Here is a 20,543-nt window from a genome sequence, read left to right on the forward strand (position 1 = left end):
CCTCGGACAGCTCTGTTCATAGACTCTGTGAAAGCTCTCTACTGCCTCCTATCCAGATTTATAATGAAGGCTGTTTCCCTCATGCTGCCTACAGTAGCCTTTGTAAGTCATCTTGGATGGGGGTCTCTGGTGGGTCTGGCTATCCCTTAGTTCCCACTCGAGCTCTAGCCCTTCTGCTGCTTCTGTTTGTTTGGCCATTCACTCTGGGAGTGCCAACATCCCACCCAACCCAGTCTGCAGCAATTATCCCACAGTATGATGGGGCAGTGCCCCATCTAGGCATTCTGGGTGGCCAACTGGCCGCTAATTAGACAGGTTTATTCACAAGCCAGTTCCTGGCTCTCTGCCCCAACTTCTGCACCCTACCCAGATACACACCCTTAAGAGGATTGTGCCAGTCTCATATGCTTTTGAAATCATCTATATAATCTAGAACACTCTGGTCTGCTGTACCTAAACATACCAGGGAGAATGGCTGAGGAGACAGGCTGATGAGGAATGAGAAAGGCACTGAAAGATATTATGGATCGTACTATGTTAGAGTTTAGAGCAAAGAGGCAACCCTCACACCTCAGCAAATCTGGCCCGAGAAGGCTCCAAGCCAAAGCGTGGGGTGGACCAAAGCAATTCTTTCAAGAGGAGGCTCTAGGATTGTCAGTCTACTCCCATCTCTCCTTTCCCATCCTCCACCTAGGCCTGTTCATGCTCGGGCCACCCCCAGACAGTGAGCACTTTAGGGGCCGGCTTTCCTCGCCCACCTCTCAGAGGTCTGTGACTCCATCCCTGAGGCCCGACTCCAAGGCCAAGGCCAGAAGTCTCACCTTGGCACCAGGCTCCCTCCTCCAGTAAGCCACAAGGAACTCAAACTGGGACCCCAGGTCTTCCAGCTTAATAACCAGATGGAAGCCGTCCTTGGTGACATCCATCCCAGGTGGGGTAAGGATGGCTGTTGGCAAGACAGGGGGAGAATCAGAGCCAGCCCCAGACAGGACTGATTTCTGTCCTGAGAGACCAGAACCAAGTCATCAGTAGAAACATGCTAGGGTTGTAGGGAAGGGAGGGCTGTGATGTCACTTCTCAGCACGCAGAAACTGTACCATCATCTGCCGTGTCTGAGATTTTGCTTGCCATGGTTTCAGGTACTTGTGGTGGGGAGGGAAGCAGATGATCCTCCTTTTGATATACAATGAGAAGGTCAGTAGTTAACGCTATGTCACAGTGTCCGTGTCATGCACCTCATTCCATCTCATCCCTTAGGCATTATACCATCTCATATCACTACAAGAAGAAGGAGGGCCAGTATGGCACATTAAGGTGCTTTAAGAGAGGAGAGACCCCATTCACAGAACTTTTATTACAGCATATTGTTGTAATTGTTCTTCTGTTATTAGTTATTGCTATTAATTACTTACTGTGCCTAATTTAAAAATTAAACTTTACCATAAGTATGCACATATAGGAAAAAACATAGTATATATAGAATTTGATACTATTCTCAGTTTCAGGCATCCACTGGGGGGCTTGGAACATATCCCCTGCAAATAAGGGGGACCTCTGTATACCAATACTCTCTTGTACTTAGCAGGTGCTCAGTAAATGCTTTTTGAATAATGAGCAAAATAAAATTTTTTAATGACAAAGACTTACTATAATTCTTTTTCACTCTTCTCCTTGACCATAATAAAGTCCTCTGCTCTGTTCTTCAGAGGCATACATACTCAAGAAAAGTGACTCAGTACTCAGATAAACACTTCTTTCTGTTTTAAAATTTTATTTTATTTTTTTAAATCTTTATTTACTTTTGAGAGAGAGAGAAAGAGACAGAGTGTGAGCGGGGGAGGAACAGAGAAAGAAGAAGATACAAAATCTGAAGCAGGCTCCAGGCTCTGAGCTGTCAGCACAGAGCCCAAAACAGGGTTCGAACTCACAAACAATGAGTTCATGACCTGAGCTGAAGTCGGACGCTTAACCGACTGAGCCACCCAGTCACCCCTCTGTTTTAAAATTTTATAATCCATGTTCTTCTTTTTACTTTTTTGGCAGAAATTTCTCCTCACCTTGACTCATCTAAGTGAGCAGATGCTATTTCATAATGCTTGCCAAACACCTGCATGAATTCAGTTCCATACTGAACAGTTGGGTCCATTCTTTGCCCCCCTGGAATGAACATACCCGGCAGGGACATGTGTGTCACTGTAACTCAAATAAATCAGTGATATATACTGGCTGCTGATGACTTTCAAGCATCAGGAAATCAGCAACCTGTGGACGGGTTAGCCATTCTATTCTTGGTCCAAGAATTCTTCATCTCGTATTCTTACTAGGGATGCTGGAAAGTCAGAGGGCTTTACAAATTCCAGTAATCAACTCCAGAAATTACAGCTTAAGCACAAACTCCCATCTTTCATATGGCTGGATCCCAAACAGGGCAGGAGCAGCCCCTGTGGATTCTTACCCATCAGCAGACCAAGGACAGAAGGGTGCACATAGTCAGCCTCCTGTCCCTGGCCGCTGATGACGGATCCATACTTGCCTATCAAATCTAGACACTGCATGACCACAAGGGCCACCCCAATGGTTGGCTTTGGCTTGGGAAGTACAGTGGTGTGTGTTCTGGGATAAATCCCCCTGCACTGAGGTCAGTGGATACTCAGAGGAAAGGCAGTTCCTAGAGGGAGTTTTTGGAGAGCAAAGCATTTCCTGGCATTTGAAGAGCTGCCTGGATAGTGGACAGGAGAACCGGGAAGTCAAGGACCAACTGCAAAACATAACCAGTTCAGAAGCTTCAGTTTTAAGTAAACATGATTAATATTGGATCCTCTCTTCTCCAAATTTATTGAGAATAGAATTAGAGAAAGTGACCTAAAGTCATTTCAGTTCAGAGGATAATTTTTTGACAGTGTTGAGGCAGGAACCTCTGTCCTGTACATTCTACATACTTATCTCATTTCATCCATCCAGCAAGCTTAGGAAGGTGGTACAGGTGACGTAATTGAGAAGTCAGAGAAGTTATATGACTTGCCCATAATTACATAGTTAGTGGCAGGAATTTGAGACCATGCCTTTCCATATTTCTAGACTCTTGTGTGGGGATATTTAGTCTCTGTATGAGTTGATCTCAAAACTAGCTATATATGAGAACAACCTGAGGAAGTTACAAACTCCCAGTGAACAAAATGCACACTAATTATTTAAATCAGACTCTCTGGGGATGGGCCCCAGACATGTGGTTCTAAAGCTCTGCTGTGACTGGAATGTGCAATCAAGGTTAAGAACCTCTACTCTCAACAAGGCTTCCCCTTAACTGGGGCGCCTGGGTGGCTTAGTCGGTTAAGCATCCAACTTCGGTTCAAGTCATGATCTCACTGTTCATAGGTTTGGCCCCTGCATCAGGCTCTGTGCTGAGAGCTCAGAGCCTGGAGTCTGCTTCTGCTTCTGTGTCTCCCTCTCTCTTTCTTCCCCTCCCCCACTCACACGCTGACTGTCTCTCTTTCTCAAAAATAAATAATCAATGAAAAAAAAATTTTTTTAAATAAGGCTTCCCCTTAAGAGTAAGAGAGCTTTTTCAGAAGAGCCTTAAAACAAGATTTTTCACATGCCTGGGGAGAAGTTAGGGTGACCCTTTTCAAAGGCAAAAGAACAGATTTAATACCCCTTTCGGAGTCATGATTCCGTCCTAAATCTGTAGCTAACTCCACCTACGCAGCGATCACAGAGGATGACATCTTCTACCTTCTGGTGCAGGTATAGAGGCTCCTTCCTGTTCCTCAGCTGCTCCTGCAGTAAGACCTTTTCCTGTTTACACAGGGCTTCTCGAGCACAAGTTGTTACTGCACACCATTGCCCACATAGTTTTATAAGCATTTTCTTATCTCCATCTGACCTATGCCTTCCTTTCCAACAATAGCTGCCAGTCCCCAGCGATGGTCTTGGCTATAGTCCCAGGATTCTAGGAGCTGGAGAGAGGTGGTGCTGGGTGCTGCCTGGGCACTGCACCTTCCAGTGACCCTCAGCCTCCGCCAGTGCCTCATACTGGGATCCCACTGACCCCACGGTATCTGCTCTCAGTGCCCGGGGAAAGAGGCCTGGGCAGAGAAGCCCACATTTTGCACCAAAATTCCTATTGATATCCCATTCTGGGGGTCTCACTCCTGCCCCCACCTCTTCCTTTCTCGTCTCTCTGGCTCTCAACTCTGGGCATCCCCGAGGTAATAATAATAATAATAACACTTACCAGTAGCTGAGTGCTATGATAGGACAGCACTGCCCTGAACACTTACATAGTACACCTTATATGGTCCCCACAACTACCCAGTGAGGCAAACTGTTGCCCTTCTTATGGGTGAGAAGGCAGGGAGCCAGCTATCAAGTGGCTGAGCTAGGATTTGAATCATACCACTCTGACTCTAGAGGGCCAACTTCCCTTTCAAATCTGTCTTCACCTTCCTCAGCCCCTTCTACCTTGGCCTCCCTCATGTTCTGATTTCTACCCAATCCTTCCATGTTCCCCACCACCTGCAGACCCTGACAGAGACAGCCAGGAATGACTTCCAAAGTCTCTTCCAAAATGAGAGGGCATGTGGGAAGCAGTGGCAATTTTTATTTATTTATTTATTTATTTATTTATTTATTTTAGCGGTTGACAATTTTTTTTAATGGACCAGTTAGGGGGCATCTGGGTGGCTCAGTCGGTTAAGCATCTGACTCTTGATGTCATCTCAGGTCATGATGGAGCCCTGCATCGGCCTCTTGGCTATCAGCTTGAGATTCTCTTTCTCCCTCTCTCTCTGGCCCCTCCCCCACCCACACATGCACACCCACTCTCTCTCAATATAAATAAACATTTACAACAAATAAATAAATGGACCAGTTAGGACTGTTTGTGTTGAAGGCTAATTTGATGCTAACAAGAATTCTGAAACTCTCAGTGAATTTGGTTCCTGAAGGGGAGGCCAATGGGGATGGGGGAGTAAGAAGAGAAGTGCCTTACTTGAATTTCGATTGAAGGGAGGCTTCAGGGTGCTCCAGGCTGAGGTCTCTGACCCCTGGGTGGCCCTGACACGGAGACTGTACGGCACAGTGGCAGTGATGTCATCAGTGATGTCACACTCAGGACCTTTGGTGGGTGAGCACCAGCTGCTGGGGATCCAGACGTGGCTCATGTACAGGCTCTCGTACTCTCTGGCCAAGGAGAAGAGGACATCGTGTCATACCAGTCCCTTCTACCTAGGCTCAATGATGGGTGCAAGTAACTGCCTCACTGACCTGCTTTTTATGGATCAGCAAAAGAAGCATTTGCTCCTTTCTCCAGTTCCTCCATCCACCTCCTTCACCCACCATCCATACTTTCTTACTCCTTTTATCACGGGACAAGGGAAACCTAGGCATAAACCCCAATCTGTCCTGGCCTCTCCATCTCCACAGCACCCCCTCAATCTTGACTACTTTCATCCCTGGCTTTGCTGTGGTCTCCTGACTCAGCTTCCACTTCTGGTGTTCTTCAAACCATTCATCACTCAACAGATCGTAACATTTCTCTTCTTAATGGCTTCCAAAGCACTTAGAACAGAATCCAAACTCTTCCCTGGGACCTGTAACACTCTCTGGCCTTCTCTGCCCCTAAACATGATGTTCCCTCTACACTGGCCTCCTTGCCATTCCTCCCATGCTGAGCTCTTATTACCTTAGGACCTGTGACTACCTGTTCACTGTGGCTCAAATGTTCCATCCCTGCTGTTCACAATGCTCCTCCTGTCCTTCAGGTACCGGCTTAAACATATCTGAAACCGCCTAGAGCAGTGCGGCCCGATAGAACATTTTCCATATCGGTGTTGTTCAATATGGTAGTCACTAGCCACATGTGGCTATTAAGAACTTGTGATGTGACTCGTATGACTGAAAAACAGATGCTTTAATGTGATTTTAACTGATTTAAATTTAAGTAGCAATCTGTGTCTAGTGCTACCACACTGGACAGTGTAGACCTAGTGTATTTGATTCTTTACCATTTTACTGTCTGTCTCCTCTTCTAAATGGAAGCTCCCTATACCTAGAAATCTTGTCATCTGTACCCCTGAGCCTAGAGAAATGTCTACACACATAGGTGTTCAGTGTGTATTTACTGTTAATGAAACATATTGAGAGCCTTCTGTGTCCCTGTCTCTTCTCAAGAGCTCTCAGAGCCTGGGCACCTGAAGAAGAGTAGATCCTGCCTAACCCCAGGTCCTGCTAATCTTTAGGATCATGATTTGTTTTGGCTCCTACAGGCAAGATCATAGTCAGGAAAACTGAGGCCTCCCCCACCTCCAAAAGATCTGTGACTCCAATGATTTATCCACCTCAAGTCAGAGCCAAACTCATTTCTTAAGATTTTCTTTAGCATTGGACAGTTGGCTCACTGTTGAAAAGAAGCTCTACCAGAATGTGTTTATACACACTTGTATTCCCAGAGAGCTCACTGTAAAATCTACAGCACAATTTCCCTTGCTTCTTCAACTGTCCCAATGCCCATGCAAACAGAGGAGGCAGATCGTGGAAAATAATCTATCCCTGGGCTCACCAAGCCTCCTTCAGCTCTGGCATGACGACTGTATCTCCAGGAATCAACTACTCTTTAAGGGAGAAAAATTAAAAACAAAACAAAACAAATCAAACTCACCCCTGGTACTCAACGAAATAGTATATTATTTCTCCAGGCACCATCACTGGGCTCCACGTCAAGAGATGCCTCATGTTGGTTGATTGTACAGAGAGGTTCTGAGGGGCAGGCAGGATGGCCACTCCATCTGGGATTGAGGTAGTTAGACAGGCTGACACTTGAACTCATATCAGGGGAATGTCACAGCTTCAAATTAGTATCTAATGAAAGGCCTCACATGTCAATAAAACTGAAACAATTCTAATTTTATCATACTTGCGTTAATGCTAAATTGTTGCTATCGTCATTGTAATTCTTCCTTTGGTGATAAATGGCATATTAAGAGTAATTATAATGGCTGATATTATTAAGCACTTACCATGTTCTATCTAGGCCATGTGTTACATTGTTACATGATTATCTCACTTAATCCTCATGATCATACTGTGAAGTAAGGACCATTGGTTTCTCCACTGTATAAATGAGAAAACTAAACCACATTATTTACAACTCTTATGTCAGATCCACCTAGATGCAGGCCTTGACTCTGCCACTGACCATGTGACTAAACCTATGCAGGTTCCTGCCCCTTTCTCATTACTTCCTTCCACTATTGCCACTCGAGTACCAAAGCACATCCCTTCACATCCCCCAAAAGTCAAATGGGGAGTCAGCTGCCAGCTGGGAAATACAGGCTCAGGTCTGCTGTGGAAGGAATCCAATCCAGAAGGGCACCAAGCCAGATGGTAGACTCCACTCCAGGCAGACTGCGGGCCCCTGAGGCAGCTGGGACACAATCATCTGCTCACACAGGTGTGTGGTGTGCCCAGGGTGTGCACACAGTGGGTCTATGGTTTTCACACAGAATCAAAGAGACCTGTGAAACTGAAGCTGCACTCCTAAGGAGGTGGGCAGTCCTGGGATTCATCCCTGCATGCAGCCAAGGGTGCAGTCTGGATCTTCTGCTGTGGTTCTTCTCCTCCCACTTTGACACACCTCTCTTTTAGTCCCTAACACCTGCCTCCCTTTGCTGTTACAACCACAGTGATAACATCAGTAGCACAGTGTGGGGGGAACTGGGGCCCTCACCAGGGGCCTTTTCATCTCTGTGCTTGTGTCCAGATTGGCACCTGTTGTTCATTATCAAGCCCTGTGACCATGAGGGGAAGGGGGGCTGATGCCCTTGCTTCTCTAATGTAGGATCCCAGTGTTACACCTCCATCCTACTCTTGGCATCCATGATCTGCCCTGCAAGGAAACACCTGGGGTACCCACAGGAAGGCCTCTTACCCTCCCCACTCAATTTTGCAATCACCCCAGGGATGAAAAGAAAAAGAGCCAGCTGCAGTGGGGTGGCACAAGAGGGTGGGGCATGGTTCTCTCTGACATCCTTCCTCTGCTAAAGTATTCAAAATATTTCTCTAGTCAGATATATAGGTATCACATAGCTATGTAAATATACAGCTATAATTCATAACTTTAAGACTCTCAAAACTGAAATCTCCAGGCAATGGTTTCCCTGGAGAACACTACCAAATTTTTTTTTTATACGACCTCTTCCCACAAAATAAAAGAACTTTCCAACTTATTTTATGAAGCCAGTATTACCCTGAAACCAAAATCAAAGATAGTATATATTTTAAAAACAAAAACAAAAACCAACAGAACAATATATCTCATGCACTTAGATGCAAAAATCTTGAACAAAATACTAGCAATCCCAACTCAATAATGTATAAAAAAGATTATACACCATAACAAAGTGGAATTTATTCCAGGTACACAAGGCCAGTTCAACATTTGAAAATCAATTAATGTAATCCACCATATCAAAAAGCTAAAGAAGAAAAATCCTACAGTCATATCAATTGACACAAAAAAAGTACTCATAATATCTAACACTCATTCATGATTTTAAAAAGAAGACATCTCTCTTCATGTTAAGAACAGCAGGAAGGGGCGCCTGGGTGGCTCAATCATCCAACTTTGGCTCAAGTCATGATCTCAAGTCATAATCTTGCAGTTCGTGAGTTCAAGCCCCATGTCAGGCTCTGTGCTGTCAGCTTAGAGCCTGGAGGCTGCTTAGGCTTCTGTGTCTTCCTCTTTCTCTGCCCCTCCCCCACTCATGCTCTGTCTCTCTCTCTCTCAAACATAAATTTAAAAACGTTAAAAAAAAAAAAAAAGAACAGCAGGGAGTTATCTCAATTTGATAAAGACCATCTACAAAAAACCTACTCATAATACCTTACTTAATGGTGAAAGACTTCAATGTTTTCCCCCTAAAATCAAGAACAAGGCAAGGATGTTCATTCTCACCACTTTTTTTTTTTTTTTTAATTTACATCCAAGTTAGTTAGCATATAGTGCAATAATGATTTCAGGAGTAGATTCCTTAATGCCCCTTACCCATTTAGCCCATCCTCCCTTCCTCAACCCCTCTAGTAATCCTCTGTTTGTTCTCCATATTTAAGAGCCTCTTATGTTTTGTCCCCCTCCCTGTTTTTATATTATTTTTGCTTCCCTTCCCTTATGCTCATCTTTTCTGTGACTTAAAGTCTTCATATGAGTGAAGGCATATGATATTTGTCTTTCTCTGACTAATTTCACTTAGCATAATACCCTTGAGTTCCAACCATGTAGTTGAAATCACCACTTTTATTCAACATAATACTGAAAGTTCTAGCAACTGTCATGAATCAAACAAAAGAAGTAAAAGGCATTACAGATTGGAAAGGAAGTAATAAAACTCTCCCTGTTTGCAGATGACATGATAGGCTATGTAGAAATTCCCATGGAATGAGGGTGTCTGGCTGGATCAGTCAGTAGAGCATGCGACTCTTGATCTCAGGATTGTGAGGGTGAGCCCCACATTGGGTGTAGAGAATACTTTAAAAAAAATAAAGGGGTGCCTTGGTGACTCAGTTGGTTAAGCATCTGACTTTGGCTCAGGTCATGATCTTGCAGTTTGCGGCTTCAAGCCCCACACTGGGCTCTGTGCTGACACTACCGAGCCTGCTTGGGATTCTCTTTCTCTCTCTCTCTCAATCTGTCCCTCCCCCACTTAGGCACTCTCTCTCTCTCAAAATAAATACACTTGAAAAAAAATAAAAATAAAATAAAGTCTTAAAAAAAGAGAAGATCCCACAGAATCTGCAAAAACAAAAACAAAAACCTCTTACAACTAATAACTGAGTTCAACAAATATTATTATAGGATACAAGATAAACATAAAAAATTAATTGTATTTCTATATATTAGCAATGAACATTTATATACCAAAATTAAAAATGCTATTTACAATCACTCAAAAAAATGAAATAGTAATAAATCTTAGGTATAGAACATATCTAGGATCTGTAGAGAGAAAACTCCACAATGCTGGTCAAGGATTTCAAGGCCAAACTAAATAAATGGAGACACATACTGTGTTAAAGGCCTGGACAATTCAACATAATTAAAATGGTAATTTTCCCCAAGTTCATATACAGATTTAATGTAATTCCTATCAAAGCCCATCAAGGATTTTTGTAGATAGAGATAAGCTTTGTCTCAAATGTATAAGAAAACAATTTTGAAGAAGAATAAAATGAGAGGAATAAATCTACCCAATTTCAAGACTTACAGTAATTGAGATTGTGTGGTATTGGCCAAAAAAAAAAAAAAAAAAAAAAAGACACATAGATCAATGAAACAAAATAGAGATCCCAGAAATAGACCCACACAAATATACTCAACTGATTTTTGGCAAAGGCACAAAAGTAATTCAATAGAAGATGAATAGCCATTTCAACAAACAATACTAAAGCAATAGGACATCTGCAAGGCAAATAATAATAATACATCTCAACCTAAACCCTGCACCTTATTTTAAAATGAACTCAGATGGACCATAGAGGGGTACCTGGGTGGCTCAGTTGGTTGGGCATCAGACTCTTGATTTCGGCTCAGGTCATGATCTCACAGATGGTGAGATTGAACCTCGTAGGGCTCTGTGCTAGGATTGGAGCCTGTTGAAGATTTTCCTCTCCCTCTCCCTCTGCCCCTCCCCCTCTCACACACGCATGTACATGCACTCTCTCAAAAAAAAGGATAGACTGAATGTAAAATGTAGACTCTAAAACTTTTAAGAAAAAACAAAGGAGAAAATTTTCAGGGCTAGGCAAAGAGTTCTTACTCTTGACACCAAAACCTAGATTCATAAAAGGAAAAATTTATAGCTGAGCATCATCAAAATTAAAATCTTTTTTTTTTTTTTTGGTTTATTTATTTATTGACTGATTTTGAGAGCGAGACAGCAAGAATGAGCAGGAGAGAGGCAGGGCAGGGGGCAGGGTGGGGGAGAGAGGATCTGAAGCATACTCTGTGCTGACAGCAGAGAGCCCAATGCAGGGCACGAACTCACAAACTGTGAGATCATGACTTGAGTTAAAGTCAGACACTTAACCAACTGAGCCACCCAGGCCCCAAGATTAAAATCTTTTGCTCTGCAAAAGAACCTATTAAGAGAAGGAGGAGACAAGCTACAGAATGGGAGAAAATATTAGAAAACTACCTATCTCACAAAGGACTCATGTCTAGAACATGTAAAGAACTATTAAAAATCAACAGTAGAAAAGCAAATAATTAGAAAATGGGCAAAAGACATGAAGAGACATGTCACTGAAGAGAATGTACAGATGGAAAATATGTACATGAACAGATGTTCAACACCATTTGCTATTAGGAAAATGCAAGTTAAAACCACAATGAAATAGCAACACACAGTTATCCAGATGGCTAAAATAAAATAAATAATTAAAAAAAAAAAAGACAAAACCAAATCCTGGTGAGGATGCAGAGAAAGTGGATCACTCATATATTGCTGGTGGTGATGTAAAATGGTATTTGCCATTCTGGAAAATACATTAGCAGTTTCTTGTAAAACTAAACTTATAATTACTATACAACCCAGCAATTGTACTCTTGGGCATTTATCCCAAAGAAATTAAAACTTCTATCACAAAAGATCTGTACACAATGTCCATAGACAAACTGGAATCAACCTATATGTCCTTCAAGAGCTGAATGGTTAAACAAATTATAGAATATCCATCCATAGAATACTAAAAGGAACCAATTAGTGACACACAAAACAACTTAGGAATCTCCGGGGAACTTTACTGAATAAAAAAAGCCAATCCCAAAAAGTTACATACTGTATGATTCTATTTATATAACATTTTGAAATTATAAAATTTTAGAAATGGAGAACAGATTAGTGGTTGCCAGAGGTTAGAAACAGTGGGGAAGTGAGGATGGTAAGAGGGAGCTGGGTATAGTTATAAAAAGGCAACAGGAGGTATCATTGCGATGTCTGAACTCTTCAGTATGCTGACTGTGGTTGCAAACACACAAACGTATACACACACTTGTCCACACACACATAAACTAATGTGTACAAGTAAAACTGGAGAAATCTGGGGCGCCTGGGTGGCTCAGTCGGTTGAGCGCCGACTTCGGCTCAGGTCACGATCTCGCGGTCCGTTGAGTTCGAGCCCCGCATCGGGCCCCTGTGCTGACAGCTCAGAGCCCGGAGCCTGTTTCAATTCTGTGTCTCCCTCTCTCTGACCCTCCCCCATTCATGCTCTGTCTCTCTCTGTCTCAAAAATAAATAAAAACGTTAAAAAAAAAAAAAACTGGAGAAATCAGAACAAGACAGAATTGTATCAATGATGTCAACATACTGGTTGTGATATTATGCTACCGTTCTCCAAAATACCACTGGGGGAAACTGGGGTCCCTGTATTATTTCTTTTATTTTTAAGTTTATTTATTTATTTTGAGAGAGAGAGAGAACACATGTGTGCATTCTCATGTGAGCGGGGGAGGGGCAGAGCTAGAGGAAGAGAGAGAATCCAAAGCAGGCCAAGTTGTCAGTGCAGAGCCCAACACAGGCTCCACCTCACGACTGTGAGATCATGACCTGAGCCGAAATCAAGAGTCTGACACTCAACTGACTGAGCTACCCAGGTGCCCCAATCCCTATGTTATTTCTTAAAACTGAATGTGAATCTAGAATTTCCTCAACACAATTTCAATTAAAAAATACAACCATAATATCATGACATATTAATAGTATTAATTCTGATTATATGAATGACAGGATATATTTTAAAAGATCATGATGGGTGCCTGGGTGGCTCAGTCAGTTAAGCATCGGACTTCAGCTCAGATCATGATCTCACAGTTTGTGGGTTTGAGCCCCGCATCGGACTCTGTGCTGACAGCTCAGAGAGAACCTGCTTCAGATTCTGTCTCCCTCTCTCTTTCTGCACCTCCCCTCCTCAAGCTCTGTCTCTCTCAAAAATAAAATAAACATTAAAAAGAGAGTTTATCATGATGGGATAAATTCAAAATGAAATGCACCTAAGAAAAATGTGAAGTTCTATAATTAGGTCCAGTCAATTAAATCAGTGAGGGAGACCTGTTTAGGGAGGGTAACCTGATGATTAGGTCACTTAAGGATTTAAGCAACACACTCTGAGGTTGAATTACCCAGTATGTCTTTCTTCATAAGAAGGCACCTAGGGTAGGAAAACAGCAAGAGATGTCCCAACCTTTAGGTGGTTCCATTGTGTTAATGCAATAATTTGCACTTGTGTGACTCTCTTCTACCTGTGGAACTTCACAGAATCCATTCACAAATCCATTGTGGGCAAAATAGTCTCATTCCTGTATCAAAATGAAAACTGCTGCTTCTTTTTGAGCCCTAAAGGTAACGTCTTTAATATCCTTATGCTATTTGTATAGTGTATTCCAAATATCATCTCTGTTTTGCCCAGGTTTATATAACACATGTACACTGGGTGTGAGATGGAAAAACAGTAATGCCCATGAACTACTGAGGCCAGGCAACATTTAATAGAGTTACATAGAAAGTACCATGGCACTGCATGAAGAATGATTCCTTTTCTGCTAGGACACTAACCAGGAAATAGGAAATGACTCTATGAGATGGAAACTCAAGCCAAAAGTGATTCTTCCCACCTTCAAAGTGTTAAAAAAAAAAAAAAATCCTCTCCAACTGTTACAGAATATGGTCTTGAGAACACAGTTAAGGGGAGAAAAAGAAAACTTTGTTATCCACACAGCATTCTCCTTTATAAGAATTGTCCTCAGTCATGTGTATTGAAGTCAAGTCTCTGAAGAAACCAGTTAAAAAAGACTCTACCTGATGTAAATGTGCAAGTGCAAAAACAAAGAATACAGTTGACCCTCAAACAACAAGGGATTGAACTGTGCACGTCCTCTCATACACAGATCTTTTTTGATAAATACAGTACAGTACTATAAATGTATTTTCTTATCCTTATGATTTTCTTAATGGCATTTCTTTTTCTAGCTTACTTTATTATAAGAATACAGTATTTAATACATGTGTTATATGAAATGTGTTAATCGACTATTTATGTTATTGGTAAGGCTTCTGGTCATTAGTAGCCTATTAGTAGTCAAGTTTTGGAGAGTCAGAAGTTATATGTAGATTTTCTATTGCACCGGGATTGGTATGTTGTTCAAGGCTCAACTGTATAGTCAAGGAGAAAGTAAGAGTAAACTTGGAAGTGTGGACAGGACAAAGAGATAAGCCACATTGAGGAGGGTGCAAAGTCTGGAAGAATTCGATCTCTAGCCATGATGGATAGGAATTTGCGCCAGAGTTGGAGAGAGATCCTGGAACCCTCTGTATAATCTTTTGGTTCCTTGTAAATATTTATGCTTTTTTTGCATAAAGAAATTTAGCATCTTAAAACAACGCACGTTTATTATGTTACAGTTCTGTAAGTCAGGAGTCTTACACAGGTCTCACTAGGCCTATGAGTTGGCAGGACTGCATTCTTTCTAGATGCTCCAGAGGAGAATCTATTTCTTTGCCCTTCCAGCTTCTAGAGGCTGCCTACATTCCTGCTCATGGCCCCCTTCTTCCATCTTCAAAGCCAACAATGGCTGATTGATTCCCTTTCATGCTTCAAATTTCTCCTTCCTTCTCTTCTGTCTTCCCATCTCTCTCTCACTGCACCCAGAAAAGGTTCTCAATTTTTCATGTATTAGATTGGGCCCTCTCTGATAATCCAGGATAATCTCCCAGTCTCAAGGTTCCATAATATTAATCACATCTTTAAAATTCCTTATTCCATGGAGGGTAACCTACCGCAGGTTCCAGGAATTAGAGCATGTACATCTTTGGAGGACCATTTTTCTGCTTACGACATGGGGCTTACACTACAGAGGATATTGGCTCTATAAACGACACTATGCCCTAAAATTCCTCCCTCAAATACAGTCAATTATTGTAAGAAAATTACTCTGTATACAAGCAGAAGAAGAAAAGGCCAAGGCTGAGCGAGGACATGGCTGCTGAGCAGGCTGCTGGCATCACTCGCTGCTGCAGTAACTGGTGCCTACAACCCAGCTTTAAAAGGTACGCAAACAAATTCATGCCTCAGGAAAGTGATAGATTATTTCATAGTCTTAAAGTATGGTCTTTGGATCAGCAGCATCACATTACCCACAAGCTTATTAGAAATGCAGACTTCAGGCTACAACCTACATTTTATTGAACCGGAATCTGCATGTTAACAAGATCCCCAGGTAATTCATACTCACATTAAAGTTTGAGAAACATGGGTCTAGAGGCTATTCTCAACCATGGCTGCCCCATTAGAATCATGAGGGAGATGGTTTGATTTTGTTTGTTTAAGTTTTGTTTTAAAATAATTTCAGACTTAGAGAAGAGTTGCAAAATATAGTACAGAGAGCTCCCATATACCCTCTACTTCATATACCCTTCTACTTCAGCCATCCATATGTACATAAGCATAGTACAATTATGAAAATCAAGATATTAACATTGATACAATATCATTAATTAAGCTTCAGGTTTTATTTAAATGCCACCAGTTTTTCCCCTAACGTCCTTTCTTTTTTCCCAGGAACCAATCCAGGATCCCACATTTAGTTACCACATATCTAGTTAGTCTCCTCCAGTCTGTTCTTAGTCTTTATCTTTATGACATTCCCTTTTTTAAAGAGTACTACTCAGTTGTTTTGTAGAATATTCCTCAGTTTGGGTTTTTCTGATGTTTTCCCATAATTTGACTGAGGTAATACTTTTTGGCATGTATTCACAGGGAGTACATGATGTTAGTATGTCTTATTCCTGGTGGTGTTAGGCGTCTCTAATGTAAAAAGTACCATTTCCCCCTTTGTAATTAATAAATAACTTAGGGGAGATACTGTGACACTATGAATATTCTGCTTCTCCTCAAACTTTCATCCATTAATTTTAGCGCTTACTAATGGCTAGTATTTGCAACAATTACTGCTGGGATGTTCTAGTTAATGGTGATTTTTCCGTTTATTAATGAGAATTCTGTAAGGAAGAGCTGTTCCTTCTCCTCTATTTATTTATTCATTTATTCCTTCGTTCAACTACTTATATTAGTATGGACTCATGAATATTTATTTTATTCTATTGTTACTTACTTTGTTACTCAAATAATTCCAGCTTTGGCCATTGGGAGCTCTTTCAGATTGGTTCCTGCGTCCTTTTGACTTATTCCCACTCCTCACTCTCTTTTTTCATGTTATTTTTATTAATAGAATTTTTATTTTTGGAATTATTTTAGATTTACAGAAAAAAACTACAGACAGTACACAGAGTTTCTATATATCCTTCACCCAGCTTCCCCCAATACTATCATCTTACATAACCATGATATATTTGTCAAAACTAAGAAACCAACATTGGTGCATTACTACTAACTAAACACACTTATTTGAATTTTGCCTGGTTTTCCACTAATGTTCTTTTTCCAATCCAGGATTTAATTAACGATACTCATTTCATTTAGGCCTCCATCCTTTTTGGAGCACTTTCTTACCACAAATGCTCTAGACTTGTATTTTCTCTGCCCAGTCCTGGAACAAACCACTTCTCTCAGAAGGCCCATCCAGGGAGTTTTGAAACATCCCAATGGCCAGGAAGCACCCTAGATTAATTAAGTCAGAATCTCTGGCTGTGAAACCCAGGCATTTAAGAGCTCTCCAGGTGATTGCAATGTGCATTTGAGTACCACTAATCCAGACCTTACCCCCCCACCCCCCGCCCCGTTGCCAAAGAGTAGTTGAAACTATAATAGTAAAGTCCCAAATGCCAAAGACTTAAATGTATTTCCCAGCAGGCCTTTAGGTTTCCTAAAGACAAGAGACTCCAATTTGTCCATCTATAATCAGCGCCTTGCCCAGAACCCAGCACATAGTGGGTACCAGAAGTGCCAAGTGATGAAAGCTAAGTAAGTGAAGCAAGGCTTGGCTCCCTTCATGAAATTAGCCTCAGCCTGACTTCCTTTTTCCTAATCCCCTATGTTGCTTTGGATATATTTGCTGTTAAGTAAAGGCTGCCCACCGCAAAGCCCCTGGGCAAAGTTTCCAGGCAGAAATCCTTGTTTCTCCTCCCTACAATGATGCCATGCTGGCTTCCTCCCACTGGGTCTGCTGTCAGCTCCCCTCATTTGGGTTCCTTTCTGCCACTTTCACCTCCAACGGTCTTTATGGCAAATGCTCAGAAAAGGTAGTACCATTCCTTTATTCCCTGTATTTTGTCCTCCCTTTTCCTGGTGTGCTTCAGTGTCTCAGCTGCTTCTGCAGAGAAGTGCAAAGGGCACAGGCTCTGGAATCAGCCAAACCAGAGTCAAATTCCAATTCTCCCGCTTACAAGATGCATAAACTTGGGCAAATCACAGAACCTCTTTGAATCTCTGTTTCCTAGGATGTAACATGGGGATAACACCACCTACCTAACAAGATTGATGTGAGAAGTCAAGAGAACATTTTTGCTAATCTGGAGCACCGTGTGTGCTCAGAAATGGCCAGTGTGATTGTTGTGGGCATTATTAATGTTGTTGCTGTTGGTGGTAGTAGTAGTAGCAGCGGCAGTAGCAGCAGTAGTAGTATGGGAGTAGTAGTAGTGGTGGTGGTAGTAGTGGGAGGGGGAGGAGGAGGGGGAGGAGGGGGAGGGGGAGGAGGAGAAGGAAGGGGAGAAGGAGAAGGAAGGGGAGGAGGAGAAGGAAGGGGAGGAGGAGGGGGAGGAGGAGGGGGACGAGGAGGAGGACGAGGAGGAGGAGAAGGAAGAGGAGGACGAGGACGAGGAGGACGAGGACAAGGAGGACGAGGACGAGGAGGAGGAGGATGAGGAGGAGGAGGATGGTGAATAGACTGTACTAAACCCCTGACTTGTGCTTGTGCAGATAAACCACAGAGTGACCTCTGGAAAGACCAGCAATTACCTTTACCTCATTATAATAATAAAATCTCCACCCAAGGAGGAGCACACGGTCCATTTACCTAACATACACTGTATGTATAGGCATGTTGCCTTAAGGTGCATGTGTGACCTTATGCCCACGTCTATATACCATGACAAGGCCTCCCTATCTGAATATTCATCCTAACCCTAAATAAAAGGAACCCATTCACCCTTGGGAGTTACTGCTTTTGAAGCCATTCCCCCATGATCTCCTTATCTGCTGCAAATACAAGTTTTCTTTGTGCAACAAATGAAGCCGGTGCAGTTTCTGACTCCTCAAGAAGCGAACTCACATGGGTTCAGTTACATAACTATGTATGGTGATGGATGTTAACTAGATTTATTATGGTGATCATTCTGCAATATGTACAAGTACCAAATCATTATGTTGTATACCTGAAAGTAATATAATGTTATCTGTCAAGATACCTCAATAAAGGGAAAAGAACCTGGGGGGAAAAACGCTGAGCTTTCCCCTTCTCATTCGGCCTTCCCATCTTCTCCCTCTGGCTTAGTGCAGGGAGTGTTTTTCTGGCAACTTGTTCCACCAACTGATCAATCAGCTAACCGACCAATTAACCAACATGTTTAGCCTATGCTAGGAGGACACCAGAAAAGATGCCCAGGCCCTTCCCTCAGGTCAGTGCAATTAACAGAAGTAGCCCACCCAAGTAGAGTATGTGGGGTCAAGGGTCAAAGGGGAGAGTAGTCCAGCAAGAGTCTGAAAGAAGAGCGACCCATCCAGAAAGATGATAGGAGGTTGGGCCGGAGATGGTGTTTCTGGTGGGAAGCATCATAAAAGCCAGGAGGAGGAAATGAGGGTGTTACATGTCAGTGTGAAGACAGCAGCTGCCTGTAGTTTGTATTTGTTGTCAAGGAATAGTGAGAAATAGACTTGAGGCCTGAATATGCTGGGTCACGAAATAAACAGCAGATTTGAACACCATGTGTTGAGCAACTGGGACACCATAAATCTGACGTTAAAGCCGATTCTAAACATTTGCAAATCACCTTAGCAGTAAGTTGTTGCCGAATTGAAACTAAAACAATTCGTTCTCAGTTAAAAAAAAAAAAAAAAAAAAAAAAAGACAAGACAGGAAGTACTCAAGGCTCCTACCAACACTGCAAAGTGCCCAGTACCTTGGAGCATTAAAATTAGAAATTTCTCTTAAAGGTGTTTTGACATGAAGAAACATCAAAGACTAAAGAGCTTCAATTTTGGAACAATAAAGCATGTAGGTACAAGCAACCAGGGGTGGAGCAGAGAAAATTACGTAAACTGGTAGGGAAAATGCCCCAAACCAAATTTTTTAAAATGCTATGGAATATCCAACTGCTACTCTTTCTGCAGTGATCAGGAAAGAAGTCCAATTTTTGTAAGTCTTATACCCAATATCAAGGTTGCAAAGTAAGCCTTTTTATTCATGTGTATTTTGTTAGAATCTTTATCTTACTTTAACCTGTCCTTACAGATAACATCTCCAAAGCACACAAAGACTGAGATGACCATGTTGTGCCTTTTAAAACCAGATGAGATAAATAATAAAATGCATGGAGCTCTGCTAACCTTTAAACTATTTGTTCTGACATTTTATTTTTCTAGATTGTTCTGTGACCATTCGGAAAGAGATTTCCAACTAGAATGCTGGCTTTTGCTTTGTGATATGGGGATGAAGGTTTAGGAAGTGAGAAGCCTTTTTATAGAAACAGACATAAGATGTTCTACACATATATTACAACTCCAAATTCTGCTGAAGTTATTTTTCACCTTCTTAACCTATATTTGAATCCCAAGCTATTGGCTATATTCTAATTCGTACTTACCAATGAGCAAACATGGAATCAAGGTGTAGAAAAACCACATGATAAGACTTGCCAAAATTTCTTCTAGAACCGTAGAGGGGGTCTGTATTTGGTCAACTCAGCTTGACCTGGAACACCGTTTCTTTCCAGAATGAAGCATTCTGTCCATCTCAGCCATCCTTGCTTCAGAATGTAGATGTTGGAGCTGAGGTCTGAATTGCTGTGAAGCCTGAATTGTTCTAGGAGGAGCCAGCCCAGACAGCTCAGAAGGGGCGGGCTGTGCAGCACCCTCCTTTCTGTCCAAACCCATATATTGCATCAGAGGGAGTGGTCTAGGAGAGCTCCAGAGAAAAGATAACTCTGACGAGCTTCCATAGAGGCCCCACTGGTGGTGAGCCAGCAAGATTGTTTTACCCTCTCATCAAATAGCTATCCTCTTCCAAGTCTCCATCTTGTGAGTTCATTCAAGCTGAGTACTTATTAGCTCCTTGTGCTCCTTGTACTTCAGAAAAAGTAGTTAAAATTTTTTCTTTCTAATATAAAATTTTTAAAAGGTCAGAAGGTAAAGAATATAGCTTTATATTTGCTTCTATTGGCAAAAAGAAAACCTGGAAGGAGATACAGAAACTAACAAGATTGGTTACCTTGGGGCAGAGAGAGAGGGAATCGGGAAGATGTAGGAGAAAAATGGGACTGACTCCTTGCAATATATTTTGTATGTTTGGGGGCTTTCCTTGGAAATTTTTTATTGTGGTAAAA

At 42.0% G+C, this 20,543-nt stretch overlaps 1 protein-coding gene across 5 annotated transcripts in view; it reads right to left on the bottom strand.

Moving 5' to 3' along the window:
- The window catches only part of IL20RB (interleukin 20 receptor subunit beta), a 31,070-nt gene extending 11,027 nt beyond the window's left edge, over positions 1–20,043 (bottom strand). Inside the window, exons 1-4 of one of the 5 annotated variants that reach the window (XR_002076742.2) lie at positions 19,806–20,041; positions 6,659–6,785; positions 4,991–5,181; positions 822–946 (exon numbers count right to left, since the gene is read on the bottom strand). Coding sequence is in view for 4 of the 5 variants with exons in the window: in XM_019437421.2 (XP_019292966.2) it covers positions 822–946; positions 4,991–5,181; positions 6,659–6,785; positions 19,806–19,845 (483 nt within the window). In the remaining variant the exon portion in view is untranslated. Of the gene's footprint in view, positions 1–821; positions 947–4,990; positions 5,182–6,658; positions 6,859–19,805 lie in introns of all 5 variants that reach the window. The other 4 variants (XM_019437421.2, XM_019437433.2, XM_019437450.2 and 1 more) reach the window with 4 other exon arrangements.
- Between the last annotated feature and the right edge of the window lie 500 nt (positions 20,044–20,543).

Source organism: Panthera pardus, unplaced genomic scaffold (assembly GCF_024362965.1).
Source record: "Panthera pardus isolate Hobbes unplaced genomic scaffold, ASM2436296v1 HiC_scaffold_16, whole genome shotgun sequence".
NCBI lineage: Eukaryota > Metazoa > Chordata > Mammalia > Carnivora > Felidae > Panthera > Panthera pardus.